This window comes from Dipodomys merriami, unplaced genomic scaffold (genome assembly GCF_024711535.1).
Source record: "Dipodomys merriami isolate MVZ:Mamm:240054 unplaced genomic scaffold, mDipMer1.0.p SCAF_348, whole genome shotgun sequence".
In the NCBI taxonomy this organism is placed as follows: Eukaryota; Metazoa; Chordata; class Mammalia; order Rodentia; family Heteromyidae; genus Dipodomys; species Dipodomys merriami.
In genome coordinates this window covers 977919-997866 of record NW_027205026.1, presented here as the reverse complement: position 1 = coordinate 997866, position 19948 = coordinate 977919, and the positions used below count along the sequence as shown (strand labels likewise).

Sequence of the window (19948 nt, the reverse complement as noted above, 5' to 3'; positions counted from 1 at the left end):
GTGGTACCTGCCCTCACGCATCTCCTGCCTGCTCTGTGTCCAGAAGGGCTCAAATCCTGGCCCTCAAGTTCACCCAGGGACAGGGCAATGCTCAAGAACACAGCAGACACGCGTGAGGGGCTGGCTGTTTATTACCCCACAGCTGCTTGCCCCGAAAGAGAAGTCAGCAGGCTACCGAAGGCCAGCTCCTGGGTCTCTGTAGGGCCGGTTCTGGAGGCTTTGTCTCAAACCACCACCTACTCTTCTCCTGGCTCTGCTCCATGTCAGGGGAGTCTGAGAAAGTGAAAAGGTATGTGTGTGTGTGTGTGTGCACGCGCGTGTGTCTGTGCCCATGCGTGGCAGGAGACAGCTTGATCCAGACCCCAGCCAAAGGCTGGCGGAGGGGCGGCTGAGCCTTCGAGGCGGACACAGCTTCCAGTTGCATGGAGAAAGATCTGGCTGCCTGCTGTCAGCGTGGCGCAGAGTTTGCCCATCTCCTGGGGGACCGGGAAGTGGGGCCGTGGTTCTCAGTTCAGTGAAGGCTCCTGGCGAGGAGTCTCCCGGCAGGGCTTCCTGGTTTCTCTGGGCCCAGGGTAGCAGGCGAGGAGCCTCTGAATGCCCCAGGGTACTGCCCCTCCACCCCCATGCCTCTCAGGGGCCGGGGCGACAGCTGGCCTCTTCATGCCGGGCCAGGAGGGACATGCGGGAGAAGGTCTTGGAGCAACCCTTGCACTGGTATTTCTTGGTGCCCGAGTGGGTCTGCAGGTGAGCTCGCAGGTTGGAGCGGTCCGCGAAGGCCCTGTTGCAGTGCGGGCAGGCGTAGGGCTTCTCACCTGCGGTGGGGGGGGACCAGGTGAGCGACTACAACCAGGACCACAGCCACAGGTGAAAGGTCTGCACCTGCTGGTGAGGATCCCCCTCCCCCACCCTCCAGAGGCTGAGCCCCTCCCCCCACCCCCTGTACAGGCTGAGCCCCTCCCCCCAGAGGCTGTTGGGGGAGGACTGTGGGGGATCATGTCTAGTCCCACAGTCGTGTGGAGCCTGGGTTCCAGCTTGCAGTCTCCGGGGCCCAGGCCTCCTGTGTGCCCACGGACTCCATTTCCCCAGCTGAGCTCCTCTGCCCTCCTCCGGACCAGGTGCCCGCAGTGCCCCACAGAGGCCGGGCTCCCACCCCTTCCCTCTGTTCTGGGCCTGGAACGGGGCCGGTGGGCTGACAGAAGGCCCTGTATATCCCACGCCCCAGAGAAAGCTGTCCAGACTCCAGTCCTACCCTGTGGCCTCATTTGGAAATGGGGTCTCTGTCTGTATAATTTGCAAAGATGAAGGCTTTAGGGTGAACCCTAAGCCCACCTCCTCATAGCAGAGGGGGCCAGACACAGACGGGCATGGGGGGCAGGGGCAGGGGCAGGGCCCTTGCAGACAGGCAGAGAGGAGTGATGGACGGGGCAGGAAGACCCCCAACCTTCAGGGGCACTCACACCGCACAGCCTGAGTTCAGGCTCTGGCCTCGGGGCCTGGAAGGACAGGTCAGCTGTTCAAGGCCGTCTGTGTGGCCGCGCCACAGCGGGGGCTGCCCCTCCTTTCCTGACCGCCCCCCCCCCACACCGGGGCCCGTGGCACCCACCTGTGTGGGTGCGCGCGTGGCCCTGGAGCAGCCAGGGCCTGGAGAAGGCTTTGCCGCAGACCTTGCAGATGCAGGGCAGGGTGTGGGTGCGGATGTGCACCTTGAGGGCGCCCAGGCTGGCGTACACCTTGCCACAGTACCTGCAGGGGAAGGGGCGCCCGGCCGGCAGGCGGCAGCGCAGTTGCTGGTGTCTGGCTAGGCCGGCGGGTGTGTGGTAGGGCCTGTGGCAGTGGGTGCACTCAAAGCCCCCCGGGACTCGAGACATCCCCTGGTCCTTGAGAGGTTTGTCTGGGGCCCCGTCCCCATCGGGACCTGGGATTGGGGGCCACTGCGTGGGCGGCGGCGGCAGCAGGGGCAGGTTGAGGTGGTTCAGGCTGGCTCTGAGGGCCACACTTGGGGTGCTGCCAGCCCGAGGGCCTGTCCAGCTGACGTCCAGGGGTTCTGGTCGAGAGGGCCCCAGAGCCTCCTCGTGGCACGGGAGGAGGGGCAGGGAGAGGCGGGTGATGGCGGAGGCGCAGATCCAGGGCTGGCTGGCCACGGGAGGAGCCTCCCTGTCCGGGGAGTGGACGGGCACCGCCGGCCCTCTGCGCTCAGAGCAGGCACCATCAGCTTCTAGAAGAGCAGAGGAGAGAGAGGGCAGCCCTGTGAGGCCGGAAGGCCTCGTCCCCTGCTTGCAGGCTTCTGCTCGTATCCCGGCACTGTGGCCATCCGCACTGCCACGGAAGGGGACCTGCGCCCTCTCCCAAGAGACCGAAGTGCCGCGCGGCACAGTGGCCCAGCAAGCCTGAGGCTGGACCCCAGCTCCTTATCAACAACCGCCACAGGACCCCAAACAGCTCTGCAGGGCACGGGGGGGGGCACCTGCAGTCCTAGAATCCTGGATACTGAGGCAGGCGGAGCTTGAGTTCAAAGCCAGACAGGGATGCACAGCAACACCTTGACTCAGAAGGAAAACAGTCTTCACCTGGTAGAGGTGTCCCGGCGGGGGTAGGTCTGTCTGCAGAGTCCCTAGCACCCCACCTCCGGGCTGTGGGCAGTGGCTGGGGCCAGCCCTGAGGCTCCTACACGGCACCAGCAGGAGGTCAGGACCCAAGGCGCCTGGAGTAGAGCCAGCCCCCTCGCGCCCCCGCAGCAATTAGCCTCCCGGTCATCCAGCGTCTCCTCAACGCGTCACAGTGTGCTGGTTGTCTGCGCAGCGCACACAAGCCCACTCAGCCAGGTGGACTGCTGGGGCTGGCGGGTTGGCAGGCTCAGACCTGGTTCTGGCGTGGCTAGTTCTTGGGCAGTGGCTCCTGTATGTGTGGCCAGCACACACACAAACACATACATATGTGTTTGAGCTGGATAGTGCCCAGAATCCCCTACCCCCACAAGAAAGGTCAGTCTACAGATAAGAAGCAAATTTTGGATTCTCTAAGGCTTCCATCACTAAGCATCCTCCTCCCGATGTGTTGAATTAAACCTCTGGCCCTGCTTCTGCTGCTGTGCTGAGAGTTTGGGTAGAGAAAGACAGCACAGAATAAAGGAATTACCCCATATTTGATCAGGAAAGAGTATCCCAAACCTATAAAGAATGTTTGCAAGTCAACAATCAAAACACAAAGACAATTTCAAAATTGGGAAGAAAAAAATAAGTTAGGAAGAAATAGAAATAGCTCTTTCTCCTAAGAAGGAAGACACAAAAACTGTCAGCAAGTATACAAAAAGTTATCTAATATCATTAACCGGGACAATGCCAATCAAACCCATGGTAAGGGGATTCTTCACAGCCACCTGGATGGCTGGAATTCAAGAAGAAAAAGACAGAAGCCAGTGCTGGGGAGGATGTGGAAAACAGGAATGGCAAAGCCAAAGACCCTCTGACGTCCCCTGCCCTCACCCCTGCCCCCCTAGTGTCCTGAACTATACAATCAGGTTTCTCAGGTGACAGAGTGACAACTGAACAAGCCAGCCAGCCGCAAGTCCCAGGCCCCACGTTCACAGCCCAGGACTGCGAATAAACCCACGAAGTCAGGTTTCTGTCCTCCAGAAAAGCTGTGCGGGTATGGGGGGGTGTTACAGATAAATAATGGCCGTGACTGGGCTCTGCAGACTGGCAGATTCTCTTAAGTAAGGAGCCACCTCCCCTACGTCTCTACTCCAAGATGGCTGCCTCCTTACCCCAGACAGCACCAGAGCTGAGTTCGGTCTGAGGCCTGTGGTCACCGCAGGAGTAGAACGGGACTGTGTGCCGGGGTGCCAGAGACCCTTTCAATGTCTGCCCACATGTCTCTGGCTTTTCTGTATGTTCTGCAGCCAAGGTTTCTGGGAGAAGGGGCTTCTTGTAAGTAAGCGCCCTCTGACTCAGGACTTCCTGTACCCTACGGCCTTTGTGTATGTGCGTATCTGTATGCATGTGCCAGTACTGGGGCCTGAACTCAGAGCTTGGATGCTATCCCTTCCCTTTTATGCTCAAGGTTGGCATTCTACCACGTGAGCCATAGCTCCACTTCTGGCTTTTTGGTGGATGGAGATGGGGGTCTCATGTGTCTCCCACATACCTTGATGCTCAGAGCTCAGCTTCCTGGGTAAGAGCACAGGTGTGAACCACTGATGCCTGCTTAACAGGCATTATTATAGGGAGGGAACAGAGGCTCCAAACCTCAGCATCCGAGGCCAGTTCTCGTGGTGGGAGGAGCGCCACCAGGCCAGCAGGACTCTCAGGACGCCAGAAGGAAGGCAGGGAATGCCAAAGGAAGGCAGGTTGTCCCAGGGGTTCTACTGCGTACAGGGGGTACTAGATTTGAACATTCGAGTGTAAAGATGGGACACAGCATGGGGAGGCCCCTAAACAATGGTTTTAAACTTAAGTCGATGGCCCGGAGCTGAGGATGTCCTATGCACCGTGTTCCCAGTTCCATCTCCAGCTCTACAAAAATAAGATAAAACTAGCCAATGGGAATAGGAGAGAATGAAGGAACAGGTGACGCTGTATGAAAGGAAACGCACTTTCACCTGATGTTTGTAAATGGAACCCTGCTGTCTATCACCACTAACATAACAGTAAAAGAAGTAAACAAAACCAGCCAGGCCTGGTGGCCTATGTCCATAATCAGCACCAGGAAAGCAAAAGCAGGAGGATGAGTTCGAAGCCAGCCTGGGCTACACAGCAAGGCTTTGTCTCAAACATAACAAGGTCTAGTGACGCAGAGTACCTGCCTAGCAAGCACAAGGCCCTCAGCTCAAACTCCAGTGCCAGCCCCCTCCCCAAAAGATAAGACCCCTTGCAACCCATTATATTCAGTTTTGGCCTGTTATCTGTGCTGGTATTGACATGTGATTTGACAAAAGCTCCCTTAGGCTGGGGCTGCATTTTGGTAGGTGCCGTTCTAGTTTACAAGTTTGCTGGTGGCGACTCACCGCATTGCTTTCAACCGTTCTTAGACGGAACCCCGGTGTCCGCCGGTACTGGGGTACTGGGGCTCACCCGAGAACTCTGCCGCGCCCACGGCACCCGCTCCCAAGGACCAAGAAACCCCGTCCCCGAGGCCGAGTCTCCCATCCGAAGGGCTGGAGCCCGCCCTGACCCCGGTGCAGCGCGGGGCCACGCGGGGAGGGGTCTCGTCCCCGGCTCCCCGGAGCCGGGCGCGGGGCAGGGACGCGGGGGTGCCAGGCCGGTGTCGCGTGGAGCGAACCCCGAAGCCCTGCCGGCACCAGCCGCGATAGAGGGCCGGGCGGACCCGGGGCCTCTGCTGTGCCCGGCCAGCGCCGCGGCTGTCCCCGGCCTTCTCGGACCCCCAGGACGGCGGCGGCTGAGGCTGGGGCGCCGGGGATGGGGGGCTGGGGGCGCCCGGAAACTTCTCCGCCCCGCAGGCCGGGAGCCGCAGCCCTACCTCTCCGCGTCTCCAGCCGCCCGTAGTTGGGGGCTCGGTGTCCGAGGTGCGTCTTCACCAGGAAGGAGCGCGGCATGGTCCCCTCCCGGCGGGGCGAGGCCGGGGGCGCGCGCAGGGCACGGGGCGCGGGGGGCGCGGGGCGCGCGGGGGGCCGGGCGCGCGGGGGGCCGGGCGGCGGCGGCCTCGCAGCGCCCGGCGGCGCGGCCAGCAGGTGCGGGAAAGGGTCAGGGTCATTAGCATAGCGCGCCGCCTCGGCCAACCGGTGCCCGGCTCGGCGGGGCGGGACGCGGCGCCACGCCCCGGACAGGTGCGCGGGCGGGGCGGGGGTGGGAAACGCGCCCAGCGCCCCTCGGCCGCGCACCCCGACCCCCGCCCCGGCGCGCACCGCAGAGGAGGGCGCCGGGGCTGCCTCTGGGGTCCCGCCGGCCCGGCCCCGGGATGCGCACGGGCCTCCCGCGCAGCCACAGCGCTGAGCGCCCGGGCGGGGCGGGCCGGGCCGGGGATCGGGGGTCAGGGTCGGGGCGCCCGGCGCGCCCGGGGCTGTGGAGCCCCCCCCCCGCCCCGCCACCCCCGGAATCCCTGCGCGACCCCTTCGATTGATGGGAAGGCGGCGAGCGCGTGCAGCGCGCTCCTGTGCGCCGCAGCACCTGCCCGCGACCCGCGCTCCATGGAGAGCGGGGCTCCCGTCCACGCCAGGGCGCCTGCCCGCGCGCGCGGCGGCTCCGGGGTCTGGTGAGGCGTTGGGCGTTTGGGCGCGTGGCCCATGGCCGAGCCTGGCAGCTTTGGCTGTCTGAGCTGGGACCCGGAAGGTGGAAGGATGGGAAGGCAGGAGCAGGCACCGCCGGGTCACTCCGACACCCGGCGCCTAGCGGCACAGCACGCAAACGGCCCAGACGGTGCGCCCCTGCCCGGCCAAGCCTCTGCGGGGTGAGCAGCAGGAGAGTCCAGCGCGCTTCCAGCCTGAGGCCAGGCATAGGGTGGGAGCCCAGCACGCAGGTGGCATGGGGAGGGGCGAGGCCTCCCGCGACCGGTGGCCCCGGCCTGCCTGCTGCTTAGTCACCTGTTCCTTGGCCATGGAAGGTTTCTATTTGTGGCTTTGCAGCCCTCCCTCCCCGGCCCCACACGGATAAGGCCTCAGATGCCTGGAGTCCTCTGCCTGAGAGATGGACCAGTCCGCATTCTGTGGCCAGGTCCACAGCGGGCTCATCAAGGCTTGTTGAACTGGATGAAGGAGAATTGATCTTCTGTCCCCGGGGCAGCGGGGCGGCGGCTCCTCTCTGAGCTTTTCTGTAGAAGCATGCGTGTGCGGGACAGGCACAGGGCACACGCGCCTGCCGGCTGCGCTCAGTCACCTTGGGACTCGGAGCAGAGGCTGGCACAGTAGTCAGTGCAGCCCAGGTCTGCGTGCAGACAGATGGTGTAATGAGACGCACCTGGACCTGTGCAGCCGGTGTCAGTAGACACTTGAGCCCGTGACCATCCACCGGCCCTGCCATCAGTGTGGGCCTGGTCACCCCAGGGCAGGCCAAGGTTCGTGGGCCCTGCTAGCTGTCACGGTGGCTCCTGGTGAAGTGAGCCTTTCACAAAGCTGGGAGTTACACGAAGCAGACTGGATGCCTGGGCTGGAGGCTGAGGCGGGATTGGGGTGGGCAGAGCTTCAGAACGGAGCTGGGGGCTGGTCCAGGAGGCAACGTGTGTCTGCACACACATCTGTGCACTTGTGTGTCCATGTATGCTGTGTGATAGTGCAGGAATGATCGGTGCAACACGCAGACAGAAAGCCGAGGAGGGAGAGTCTGTGGATGGTTCTAGGCATCCTCCGGGGCTCGGGTCCAACACATAGTGGCCTAGCCCCACACAGGGGAAGGAGAGCCTGCGATGCTCTCCTGTGTGTCACCGGAGGACCCCACTTTGGTTCAGTTAATGTCCTATGCTCTCTAGTCCAGCCACAAGGGGACAAAAGCCTGCCCATCTCCACTCATTCATCCCCCATGGTGACAGAAGGGAGATTTGTTAAGCCCCCTGGCTTAACTGGCTGGTGGTAGATGCTCACCTAGCACACACAAGGCCCGAAGTTCAATCCCCAGCACCACCAGTTACACACGTGCACACACGTGCACACCCCCCCCCAACACGCTCTTCCAGGAGATCTGTGGCCTGAATATGCCAGGGCTTCCCTGCCAGCTTGCAGTGCTGGCCATCTGCCTCACTGGGCAGCGACCCCCAGCCCTGGACTGGGCTGGAAGTAGGCGGCCCTGGGCCCTCTGCGGTGCGCTGTTGGCAGGCCCAGCAGCACTCAGGGCGGGCTGAGCCGCCTGGCCATGGCGAGGGACACTGTTCACCTCTCCCCCGTCAGCCACCTCCACGCTCCGTGCCCTAGAGGCACCATCCCAACCTTTCCACGTCGTGGCCTGGGAGCTGGCAGATGGCTTCCGGGGTGGATTTCTTCCTCTTGAAAGCTGTACAGTCCTCCCCCATGCATGGAGCCCGTTTGAAGACAGGCCTTCGTAGAGTTATGAAGACAAGAGCCAAGAACGGATGACCTCCTAAGGCTTGGACATCTGGAGGGAGGAGGATGTGAAGGGTGGGGTGGCCAGGCCTCCAGCTGCTGGGCACGCGTAGGCCGCCTGCCCCCGCGGCCCTCCATCCCAGGGAGGGTGTCTGGGCCGTGCCTCCAGGGTGACCTCTCCCTCCTGCGCTGAAAGGTGCCGCTAAGAGCAGAGAGCTGCGCTCGGGCGCCCCTTCACCTCAGCGGGCTGGGCACCGGCTGCAGCGTGGGTGCAGAAGCCTCCGCCTACCTCAGGGGCCTGCCACCTCCATGAGGTGCCAGCGTAGTGACCAGCGGGCGCCCCAGGTGTGCCTGAGTGCCCACAGGGGCCTGCCACCTCCATGAGGTGCCAGCGTAGTGACCAGCGGGCGCCCCAGGTGTGCCTGAGTGCCCACAGGGGGGCAAGGCAGCCGGGCCACATGTACCCCATAGATGAGGCGCAGGTGGAGGACGCCACACTTGACGTTCTGGACCACCAGGGCTGCAGTCTTGGAATTCGCGTTCTACTATACCCATCCCATGGAGGGGGGTGGAGAGGCGAGGAGGGGGACGGGGCGGGGGGAGGAAGGGGAGGAGGGGGAGGAAGACAAGGAGAGAGGGGGAGGATGGGGGGAGGAGGAGCTCCTGCAGTGGGAACAGGGAAGTGTCCTGGGAGCCACAGGGACTGGTGAATCCAGCGTCTGCCTCAGGCTGGCTGCCCACTCCTGCCTAATGGAGAAGGTCCCGCGTCCCTGGCTCTCTAAGAAGGAGGGTGTGAGCTCACACGTTGCACAACCTGAAACCTAAGGTGCGTCCACACCGACCTGAGCCTCTGAGTCCCTGGACTCTGCGGGGCACGCGGCCCCGGCTTGGGGGTGGGGGTGGAGAGGGAGGCCTGGCTGGCTTCCTGTGGCCATAGCCGGGGGAAGATGGAGACTGGGGTGCAGAGCTCTGGTCTCAGAGAGGATCTCCACGCCTGCCACGCACCGACAGGCGCGGCGGGAGCTGCCTGGTGGCAGCTGCAGGGGAGCTGACCCTCAGGAGGGGCAGCCCTGTGCCCTGCGGAGGACCTCAGCGTGGAGGCCCCAGGGCTCCCGCGGTGGTGGGAGGAAACGGGGTGCTGGCTGCTTTCCAGAGCCCGGGGCTCCCCCTTGGGCCTGGAGGAGCTGTGGATGTGCGGTCACCGAGAGGGGCGGCGGCTGGGGGGGGGGGGGGGCGGCCGGGGGAGGGGCCATGGCCGGGGGAGGGGCTGCGGCCGGGGGAGGGGCCGTGGCCGGGGGAGGGGCCGCGGCCGGGGGAGGGGCCGTGGCCGGGGGAGGGGCCGCGGCCGGGGGAGGGGCCGCGGCCGGGGGAGGGGCCGTGGCCGGGGGAGGGGCCGTGGCCGGGGGAGGGGCCGTGGCCGGGGGAGGGGCCGCGGCCGGGGGAGGGGCGGCGGCCGGGGGAGGGGCGGCGGCCGGGGGAGGGGCCGCGGCCGGGGGAGGGGCCGCGGCCGGGGGAGGGGCCGTGGCCGGGGGAGGGGCCGCGGCCGGGGGAGGGGCCGCGGCCGGGGGAGGGGCCGTGGCCGGGGGAGGGGCCGTGGCCGGGGGAGGGGCCGCGGCCGGGGGAGGGGCCGTGGCCGGGGGAGGGGCCGCGGCCGGGGGAGGCCCTTCTGTGGGGTGCAGGCCCCTCCGTGGGGTGCAGGCCTGTGGTGGTGCTTGGGAAGCGCAGTCCTCACGAGCAGGGAAGATGGCTGTCCCACCCGCCACCCACCCCAGGCCCCTGAAGGGTGGTCTCTGGGCTCCAGACGGCTCTAAGGAGGCAGGCCGTGGGAGGCCCACGAAAGGGGCTCCCAATGGCAGGGTGGGTCAGGTTCCCAGCCGCCTCCCCCGTGGGGCCTGCTGAGCACAGCGCGTGTGGTGACGGCTCACCCCGGGGCGCAGGACTGACTGGCCACCGCCAGCCAGATGCGGTCACAGGGAGGCTCCCGCCCGGCCCTGCTTTCTGGGTCTGGTGGCGGCGGCGGGAGTGTCACAGGCTGTACCTGGGGACAGGTTCCTTCCCACTCCTCCGTGCCTTCCCTGAGAGATCGAACTAGATACCAGGGCATTCAGGGGTCGGCCCAACTGGAGCCCACACTCACTCTGCTCAGTACACACCCTGACCTCGCGGGCAGTGCACTGCCAGGGGCCACCGTGGCCTTGGCTCCTCCTCCCTCCTCTGTGGTCGCGGCACTCAGGGTCCACAGCTCCAGGTAAAGTAGCCGCAGGGCCTCAGCTACTGTGGTTTCCACAGGGGCCCGGAGCTTGGGCAACGTCCGTCCGAGGGTGGATGGAAAGGTGAGGTTGCTGAGGTCAGAGCCGGCTGAGGCAGGTCCCACGCGGCCTCAGGCCCTGGATACCAAGGGTCCCGCGCAGGATGGCACCTGCGTCACTCACCAGTGGGCAGGCCTAGGCCTGCAGGGGCAGCACCCCCGGCTCCACTGGCAGCTCCTGCCCAAGGGCGACAGGCTTGGCCAGGCGCCAGGGGGCGGGCACAAAGCCTGCGGGGCCTGAGACCCAGACAACCGGCCTGGGCCATCTCTGGTCGCCTCCCAGAAGGCAGGGGGAAGTCAGGCTTGGCTGACTGCGGCCCAGCGCTGCTGAGGGCCCCCAGCCACAGAAAACATGCAAGGGGGGCCCAGCAGCCCTCACAGCTTCGCCCGGTGCTGGCCCTGCTGAGTTATAGTTATGGGTGACCTGGGTTTGCCTGGCTCAGGCCATAGATTTTGCTGGAGAACACACTTCTTCTTAGAACAAACCGTCCAGAACAGATCTGTCTCTGGACCCCATCTGGGAAGGACGGTAAGAGGCCACAGCAACCACCTACAAGGACTGGCCACCGGGTGACCGCTCAGCCTTCCAGTGACCTTCAAGTCAACAGGGCACCTGGTGGTCCTCAGGAAGCTGGAAGCAGTCGGCCTGATGCACCGCACCAAGAACCCGCCCCGGAAAGGAGAAACGGGGTCCCCGGCTGCTTCAGAGCGGCATCCACACCTCACGGCTCTGCAGGGGAGGCTGGGCCGGGGCACAGGGGGCCAATCCCCGGGGTGGCCCCCGGCAGAGCCGTGCTGAAGACTGAGGAACTCCACTTCCAGACTCGCACGGGTGCTTGGAAATGTTTTATTTAAACGTTTTTGAAAAGACAGCAATAATTTATGCCATGAACAGAAAAGGAGTGCTGACAAGGGTTCTCTGGCCGCTGCTGGGGAGCGCCCTGCCCCAGTAGGTGCCGGGTGGGGCCCCCTGCACGCTGGGCCGGCCAGAGCACACCTCCAGGGGCGCCGGGCTTCTTCCTGGTTGTCATAAAAGCCAGCAGATGACAAGACCCACAAAAAACAACCCCCCACACCCCGACGGGTGGCCGGGGCTGCGACACCTGCCCCGCACACAGGCCCAGGCCCAGGCCCGGCTGGGCTGAGCGTGCCCGCCATCCCGACCCTTTAGGCGCTGATCCCAAACAACGGCTATTTTTAATGTTTTTTTTTTTAAAAATATAACTTTGTTAATGTTTCATAAAAATACTATTCATCCTAGTCAAACACAGATATTGCAATATGAAGAGTAACTGCTTTGTCTTTGCTCTATAAAATGTGAAAAGATTATCACGCGGGGTAAGATAGAAAAAACGCCAGGATTCTAAGTATCACAAAGCCAGTACCAAAGGCGCAGGGGGGCGAGCCAGATGCTGGCTGGCTCAGCCTCAGGTCTCCTCCTGCTGTCCGGCAGTGGGGCGCACATCTTGCGCACCACATACTCTCCACCTCGAGGCTCGGAGGAGATGGCCGACTGCGTTGACCCAACGGGCCAGCACTGCCCCTCAAAGCACCGATAACCCTGCTTCTCTGCTGGTCAGCCAAGACTGGCCGGCCAGCGTCCAGGCTCCGGTGGCCCTTGGATGGCTCTCCTCGTGCAGGATGACTCCACCTGGCCTGCAAGGTGTTTCCTGTGCGAGTGCCGGGGTGGGGGCTCCAACCCTGTCCTCGGGGAGAGGGCGCCTCGGTCCCAGGCTCGGGCAGGCCGCTGGGCGTGCCTTCAGTTCTCAGAGAGAGACAGGGCCAGGGCAGCCTGGAAGGCGGCTTCTTCATCAATGCTATAGTCCTGGAAACAGGAAGTGGAAATGGGCTGGGCGTGCAAGCCCCCGTCCATCTCCCTGCCAGGTTTACCCCGTTCCCACTCCCTGCACTACCCTTGTTGGGGATACCGGCACCTGTCCACGTCAGGCCTGCTTGCCTTCCCAGTTCTGCCTCAACAGGCTCCCCAAGGGCAGTCTGCAGACACGTGGCCGGGGCTGACAGGGCAGGCATGGGATGGAGAGCCTGGGCTGAGAGGATGGGGCTGTCTAGGGGTGGACCGAGTGGAGGGCCAGGCAGCCAGGGGCTGTGAGGAGCTGATGGAGTAAGCCAGGCCATGGGAAGGAGCTGCACCAGAGACCTGGTGAGGGTCTGCAGGCTGCCGGACCCCTGCAGCTCAGGGAGGGGACGGAGGTGAGGACCTAGAGCGTGCGGTGGGCCAAGTTTCTCCAGCTTTTCTCCACAAGCATGTTAGAAAACACATGGCCAACCCCAGGAGGCCGTCCTGGAGGCCAAGGCCCACTGAACACGGGCCCAAGTCCCGGGCAGCGTGGGTGTGTGGCGCCCTCCAGTGTCCACTTAATCTTGGCACGTCACAGCTCAAAGGGAGCTTGGTCCACCTGCCTGCTCAGAATCGGGGCCTTTAACGCTGGTTAGGAGGGGCGCACAGGAGCTGTGGGTGAGTCGCAGGGTAGGAGGAGGGTGGAAGGAGAGACAGAGAGTGGGGGCGAGGAGGAGGAAGGCAGGAAGGTGACCTACCACAAAGGTGTCGTAGGAGAACTTGTGCCGGTGCAGCAGGTGCTGCAGGAAGTTGGCGCTCTTGTAGCTGGGGTCGCCCCAGGGCATGGCGGAGCAGATAGGACACACCTGCAACACAAGGCCAGCACGCGACAGGTTTCCAGGCAGCCTGGGCCTGGGAGGAGGCCCGGGCGGTGGGGCGGGGCGGTGCCCCAGACTCACACAGCAGCACAAGCTCTGTGCTCACCACGCGCGGGGCGGGGTGGGGAGAGGTGTGGACTCTGGTGCTCACCACGCGGTTGGGGTCGCTGCGGTGACTCTCCACGCAGTGCTTCACCAGCTCCTGCTGGTCCAGGTTTCGGGCGCCACAGTAGGGGCAGGTGAATGTGGACCTATTGGGGATGTTGCTGGAGGGGTGGGAAGAGAGGGAATAAGGCTGGGTGCCGCCCCCATCTCTCTCCAACACCGCGAGGCCCAGCCTGCAGGAGCCACACTGTCAGCGGGCGGGAAGGAGGCAGCGGGAGCCGGCTGGCCCTCTTGCCTTGTCTACCAGTCCGGTCCGTCTCCACGAGGGGCTGCAGGCTGCGGCCTACCAGAGAGGGGACCGTGCAGCCCAAGCGACAGGCACTCTGGCCACAGCTACCCGAGCCCGGCCTGGCCCGGCCTGGCCCGGCCACACCCGCCCCGAGGGCTGCCCACCTGGGAATAGGCTGGGATGTGGGCACCACAGGAACAAACTTGGGGCAGTTGGCCATCTGCTCCTGGACCTTCAGGCAGGAGGACACATGGACCCTCATCTTGGCCAGGGTCACCTAGGGGACGGAGAGAGGGCAAGAGGTGTTGGGAAGGCTGAGGCCGTGGCCCCCAGGACAGGCAACAGCCAGCAAGTCCCCTGCAGCAGCAGCAGCAGCAGCAGCAGCACACTGGCCCGCTGCCGCTCCAGCAGCCAGGGCTCCGGGAGCCAGGTGGGGAGACGGCACGCGGAGCGGCCGCAGCCCCGCCACCACGCTCCACACACAGCTGGGGCCACAGGCTCGGGCGGCAGAAAGGAGCTGCGGTCCGGCATGCATTAGCAGGGAAACGCACCTCCTGATGGGAACCTGGAAAACCCTGGGCAAAAGGCAAACAGCACAGCAACACGGCGTGCTGGCCAACCCAAGTCGCCGGGCAAGGCCTGGCTGTGGGCAGAGGCAGACCCGGAGGCCTGGGCTGAGGAGGGGCAGCAGAGGGGGCATCTGAGCAGGAAGAGGAAGAGCGAGGGCCAACGCTCCCTTCAAGGTGGGCCACGAGCGGCTGCCACCGGCACGTGGGAGGGGCTGGGAGGGTGGCACCTTCCCCGAGGGGGAGAACCTGTCCCTGAAGCCGCGGTCACGAACCCAGGACCAGCAGGTAACCAACGCATACTCCCGGGCCAGGGTTCTCTTTGATATTGGGCTGCTGGACAGACACCCAAGCTGGCAGGAAGCTGTGCAGGGAGACGTGTGCCCCAAAGACCTCGGGCAGAGGCCTGAGGCACTGGGGGAGGGGCAGGCCCCTGTCCCTGGGGTGCTAGCAGGAGATGACCACCCTGCCCAGGCCAGAGTCTGACTGGGGCGTAGCAGGTGACATCTGAGCACCACCATAGCACACCCCAGCGGCTCAGCTCACCGCCACCAAGCACAAGGGACCCCAGGACGGCCGCGGGGGCCGCAGCGTCTGAGGGGACCCCAGGATGGACCAGGGGGGCCGCAGCGTCTGAGGGGACCCCAGGACAGGCCACAGGGCTGGAATGTCTGCAGGGACACCAGGACATACTGGGACCAGAGGGACCGAAGCATCTGCGGGGACCCCAGGATGGACCGCGGGGGCCAGAGTGTCTGTGGGGACCCCAGAACAGACCACAGGGCCTGAGTATCTGAGGGAACCCCAGGATGGGCCACAGAGCCTGAGTGTCTGTGGGGACCCCAGGATGGACCAGGGGGGCTGGAGTGTCTGCGGGGACCCCAGGATGGGCCACAGGGCCTGAGCATCTGCGGGGACCTCAGGACGGGCCACAGGGCTGAAGCGTCTGCGGGGACCCCAGGATGGACTGGGACCAGGGGGGCTGGAGTGTCTGCGGGGACCCCAGGACGGACCAGGTGGGCCGGAGCATCTGTGGGGACCCCAGGACAGACCAGGGGGGCCAGAGCGTCTGGGGACCTCAGGACGAGAGCATCTGTGGGGATCCCAGGAACAACCACAGAGCTGATGTCTACCATGACAGGTGAGAATCACTGGCCAAGACACAGCGATGTCTGAAATGTGCACTGGACACGGCCCCTAGCTGTTCCTTCCACACCCTGCTCAGGACTAGGGTGTTTTTGGGGCCTTGGGCCCTGGGCTGCGCAGCAACAGTGCCAGGGGCATGGCAGGGGCTGGGGGCATGGTGGGGAGGGAGGGGGAGAGGGGGTCACGGTGGGGGGCACCGCGGGGAAGGGAGGTGAAGTTCCTGGCCTGACCACTGGGGGGAGGCCTCAGCGCACTCTGCAGTGGGCGGCAGGCCCCGCCCCTCAACTCCCAGGTGCTCGGCCCCGCTCGGCCCGCCTCCCTGTGTGGACAGCATGCCTCCCGCCTTGGAGCCACCACAGCCCGTGTGCCCAGCAGCACCCAGGGGAGGCAGGCTGAGCAGAGACAGGCGGTTGGTTCAGTGCAGCTCGGCGCTGTGCACCTCAAGCCCGGCTCTGGCTCCATAGGAAGAGGGAGGGCAGGGGAAGGAACGCAGGCATCCGAGTGCGGACGAGAGCCAGCTTCACCACAAGAGGAGCAGCAGCCTCTGCAGAAGAGCGGGGCTCACGGAACGCCGCCGCCCCCCCCCCCCCAGGGGCAGCCCAGCCCAGGCCCACACCAGGTCGCACCTTTTTGCTGCATCCCCGACAGGGCGCCTTGTAGGACGAGAGCTGCTTTTCCACGTGGGCGGCCTTGTCCACTTTCTTGGGGTCGAAGGGCAGCCGGCAGAGCGGGCAGAGTGGGGAGGGCACCTGCAGGCACGGCTGGAGACACTCCCCGCAGAACCTGCGGGACACGGGCCTGAGCGCTGCTAGCAGGGGCCCTGCCAGGGCCTCCGGAACCAGCCAGAACCAACCAGCATGGGCAGGGGCGGCCCAGCTGCCGCTGGGATTTGTGGAGCTGGGAAACACCAGCTGGCTGGGCCCGTCCGGGCTGCAGGGTGCTGCTCTATCTAGCCTCAGCCCTGCATCCCACATCCTATGAGGTCAGACTGCGCCCTGCAGGCTCCGGTCACATGTTGATGATGCTAACTCGGGAGGCACCGGGCAGCCCCAGGGCTGAGGAGGAAGGTGCAAGGCCTGGCCCTAGCTGGCCGGCTCCCCAGGCTACAGGGACTCTTGCACCTTGAGCCATGCTTTGGTGGAAGGGCTGCCCTGGGGCAGGTTCAGGTACTAAGCACTCACTTGGGACTCTGAAACCCCCACAAGCACTGTCACCCAGAAAGACCAAGTTAAGCAGCCATGTGCTCTGAGCAGGCCCCAGACTCCAGCTGGGGTTTGTGCCCCGTCCCCTGCCTCCCGGCAGCCCCCCACAAGAGGGGGGTGAAGAGAAGGAAGGGAGCATGCCCACAGGCCCCTCCATGCAGCCTCACAGGAAGTGCCGGGGGCGGGTCCCGCATGGATGCGGAGCACCAGGCGGTGCTCAGCAGGCGGGGCGACCCAGCCCAGCAGGATGGCAAGCTCGCCAACTGCGAGAAGGCTCTGGGAGCACAGTGCATTGCTCGGCCTCTCCCTGACGTGCCCGGCAGGCTGGCATGGGGTGGGGATGAAGAACCACACTGGACAGAGGCTAAGAGTTTACAGATGACTCAGCTAAAGACAAGGGCCACCACACGCTCTCCCTCCCTCCCCAAGAGAAGATCCTTTGTACAAAGAGGAAGCAGGCCCCAGCTTCCGGCAGAGCCCCAGAGCGCCAGCTCCCTTCTCTTTCTACCCTCTGGTTTCTGGATAGTTCTGTTACACTGCGCCGAGAAGGGAGCAGTTACCCCGAGACCCACCTGCCGTGAAAGGACCCTAACAGGCTTTGCCTGACCACGAAGTGGCTCCCTGCCCTTCACCTCGCCCATGGGGGAGGTCTCTTCAGGCACCCACACACCCCTCAGCACCCCAGCAAGTATGTCCAGGACAGCCTGGTCCCAGAGTTCAGCCAGGGAGGCCTCTTGCTTCACCTCTTCACTAGAGGAAGAGGCTGGTGAGATGATGCTGACAAAGAACATCCAAGTGTTCCTGGGATAAGAAGTAGCCATGGCCTGGGTGTCCATCAGCAGAGGGGCAGGTGCACAAATGTGCTGTATGAATTTGGTCATAAAAAAGAGCAAAGCATTGATATCAAATAGACAAGCCTCATAAACATGCTAAGTAAAAAAATAATAATAAAAGGGCCACATTTTGTGTAATACCATTTATATGAAATGCCAGCACACCCAAATACACAGACCGGCCTGGGTACTGGCTGCCAATAGCTAGGGGGAGGGGAATGGGTACTGAGTTTCCTTCTCTCTTGTGCCAATGGCTATGTAACTGAACAAACTAGAAATCACTGGATTCTACACCTGAAGTGAATAAATCGTGATGCACTGCACTTTTTCTCAGTGAAGTTATTAAAATTGCACAAGGCAAGGCCACATGAGCAAGACCAGTGTAAGTCACGGACACTTCACTGGGCAGAGGAAGAGGGTCCATGTGGAACTGGGAAAAGCTGGTCGCTGAAGAAAATGGTGGTGAAAGTAAGAAGGGCAGCTGTACTTCCCTTTGGAATGCAGGGAAGGCTGGGGAGGAAATGTAGCTCAGGGTGACTGTCCCCAAGTCAAGGCCCCTAAGGAACATGAGACAGGGCTCTAGGGCCTGCTTCTCCCACAGGAGTTTCTGCCTGAAACTGCACAGGGCCCGGTGCTGAGCCACTTCTCAACCGAAGAGACAAGGGCAGTGGGTGTAGGCCCAGCTCTTCTCCAGGCCCTGAGGACTGCCAAGGGTGGACTGCAGGCCACAGGACCTGCTCTGGGCTTCTGGACAGGTGATGTTTCGGGCGTCAGTGGGGCCAGTAGACTGTGCTGACCAGCAGAGGCTGCCTCCAAAGGCTTTGTGGGCTGACTCACAATTGTGTGCACCCTGGCCCACCTGCCTTTGGACCTAGACGTGGCTCACCCCAGCTGTTTCTTGATTGTAATGGGCCACACCTCTGGGGACCCAAGAGAGTTACTTGAATCCTCCACAAGGCTCTACCAGTTGGCTTCCTGTCCATGCCTGCAACTCAAAAGCCCTCCCTAGACTCTCCTCTGTCTGGGTTCTAGAGCAGTAACACCCACCCCATGCGGGCCTCCTCTTACCACCAGAACACCAGCTCACGGGAAGGAAACCGCTTGTGGTCAGTGGCTCTTGGAGGGGAAAGAATCAGCAAACTTTTAAGAGGTGTCAGGAGAGGCCTTAAACTGTGCTCATTTGCCCACATTCTATAACTGTATCTGACAGAAGTAGCAACGAGAAGACATCGGTGGAAAAGCTTTTCAGTCCGTCCATAAACTCCTGCTTTTTCCCATGCACATCACATTTTAAGAAAAGACTTCTTTTGGGGGGAGGTGGGAGGGTGGATACTAATTTTTGCAGACAATGAAGCGCAAAGTACGATGGCTCTAATCAGGGTGAAGAAGTCAGAACCATTGTGATGCTCCAGGCCTGGAAAGGTTTTTCAAAGACCCCAGCAAAACCTCACGAATAGACTAGGAGGTGCAGAAGACACCTTAAGACACTTGCGAGTGTGTGCTATCAAGCAGTAAGTCCTGGGCGGTGCCACCGGCTCACACCTGTCACCCTGCTACTCAGGAGGCTGAGATCTGATGTTCAAGGCTGGAAGCCAGTCTGAGCAGGAAAAGTCTGTGAGACTCTCATCTCCACTTAACCCCCAAGAAGCTGGAAGTGCAGCTGTAGCTCAAGGGGTGGAGCGCCAGCCTCGAGCAGAAGCAGCTCAGGGACAGCCCCGAGTTCAAGCTCCGTGACTGGCACTACGGTCCAACGCCGCTGCAGAGCCGGGGAGCGGCGGCGCCCGGGCTGCCGGCTGGGCTCTCCCTGCGGACGGCGCCGGTGCCACCTGACCGAGGGGGGCGGCACTGGACGCGGACGAGGTCCCCGCCGCCTCCCGCCTACCCGGCCTGGCAGTTCCCGCACCCGCAGCCCGGGAAGGCAGCTGCTTCTGTGCGCACGCGGCTCCCGGGCCTCCCACCCGCCGGGCGCGCCCTGCCCGATCCCGGCCTCGCGGAGAACCCCGCACGCTCCGCACCAGGCTCCGCCTCGCCCGGGGGCGGTCGGCGCGGGCCGGGCCGGAGCTCCGCGGGCCGAGCGCCGCCTCCGGGGTCGGTCGTGGGGGGACCCGCCGTGGGGGGACCCGCCGTGGGGGACCCGCCGTGGGGGACCCGCCGTGGGGGGCCCGCCGTGAGAGGACCCGCCGTGGGGGGCCCGCCGTGGGGGACCCGCCGTGGGAGCGGGCCGGGGCCCGGACCCGCCGTGGGGGACCCGCCGTGGGAGGACCCGCCGTGGGGGACCCGCCGTGGGAGCGGGCCGGGGCCGGGAGCCGCCCGCGGGCGGAGAAAGTTGACAGCAGAGCCACAAGTCATTCCTCCCGGCCGCCGCCCGCTCGGCGCAGCGGCTCTGCGGCGCTCCGGCCCCGCGCGGCGGCGGCGGCCCGTGGGCACACGTCCGGGCCGGGCGGCCCCGCAGCGGGGCGGGCCCCGCGCCCCGCGCCCCGCGCCCCGCGCCCCGCGCCCGGCCGACCCCCGCCCCGCGGGCGCGCTCACGTGTGGCCGCAGCTGCCGATGGCCACCGGCCGGTGGTAGACCTCCAGGCAGATGGGGCAGCTGTACTGCGCCTCCAGGCCGCTGTCGCCGCCCGCCGGCCCGGCCGGCGCCTGCCGCTGCTGGGCCGACGCCACCAGGCTGCGGAACATCGCCATCCCGGGCCAGGCCGCGTCCGCCGCCGCCGCCGCCGCCCCCCGCCCCCCGTCCCGGCCGGCCCGGCCCGGCCCGGCCCGCGCGTCACCGCCGTGACGCCACCGCGCCGACGTCACCGCTCGCCCCGCCCTCGCCTCACGGCGCGTCGCCGCCGCCG

The 19948-nt window shown here is 64.5% G+C and overlaps 2 protein-coding genes across 2 annotated transcripts; both read right to left on the bottom strand.

The window, feature by feature from the left end:
• Positions 1 to 209: 209 nt before the first annotated feature.
• Positions 210 to 5551, bottom strand: LOC138803746 (zinc finger protein SNAI3-like). The gene is made up of 3 exons (XM_069987794.1): positions 5476 to 5551; positions 1604 to 2215; positions 210 to 812 (listed from the first exon to the last, which is right to left on the bottom strand). Exons 1-3 carry the CDS (start codon positions 5549 to 5551, stop codon positions 631 to 633), a joined length of 870 nt encoding a protein of 289 aa, XP_069843895.1. The 3' UTR covers positions 210 to 630.
• A 5572-nt stretch (positions 5552 to 11123) lies between these two features.
• LOC138803783 (E3 ubiquitin-protein ligase RNF166) lies at positions 11124 to 19823 on the bottom strand. The gene is made up of 6 exons (XM_069987865.1): positions 19639 to 19823; positions 15701 to 15857; positions 13527 to 13639; positions 13120 to 13234; positions 12849 to 12956; positions 11124 to 12117 (listed from the first exon to the last, which is right to left on the bottom strand). Exons 1-6 carry the CDS (start codon positions 19791 to 19793, stop codon positions 12052 to 12054), a joined length of 714 nt encoding a protein of 237 aa, XP_069843966.1. The 5' UTR covers positions 19794 to 19823; the 3' UTR covers positions 11124 to 12051.
• Positions 19824 to 19948: the final 125 nt, after the last annotated feature.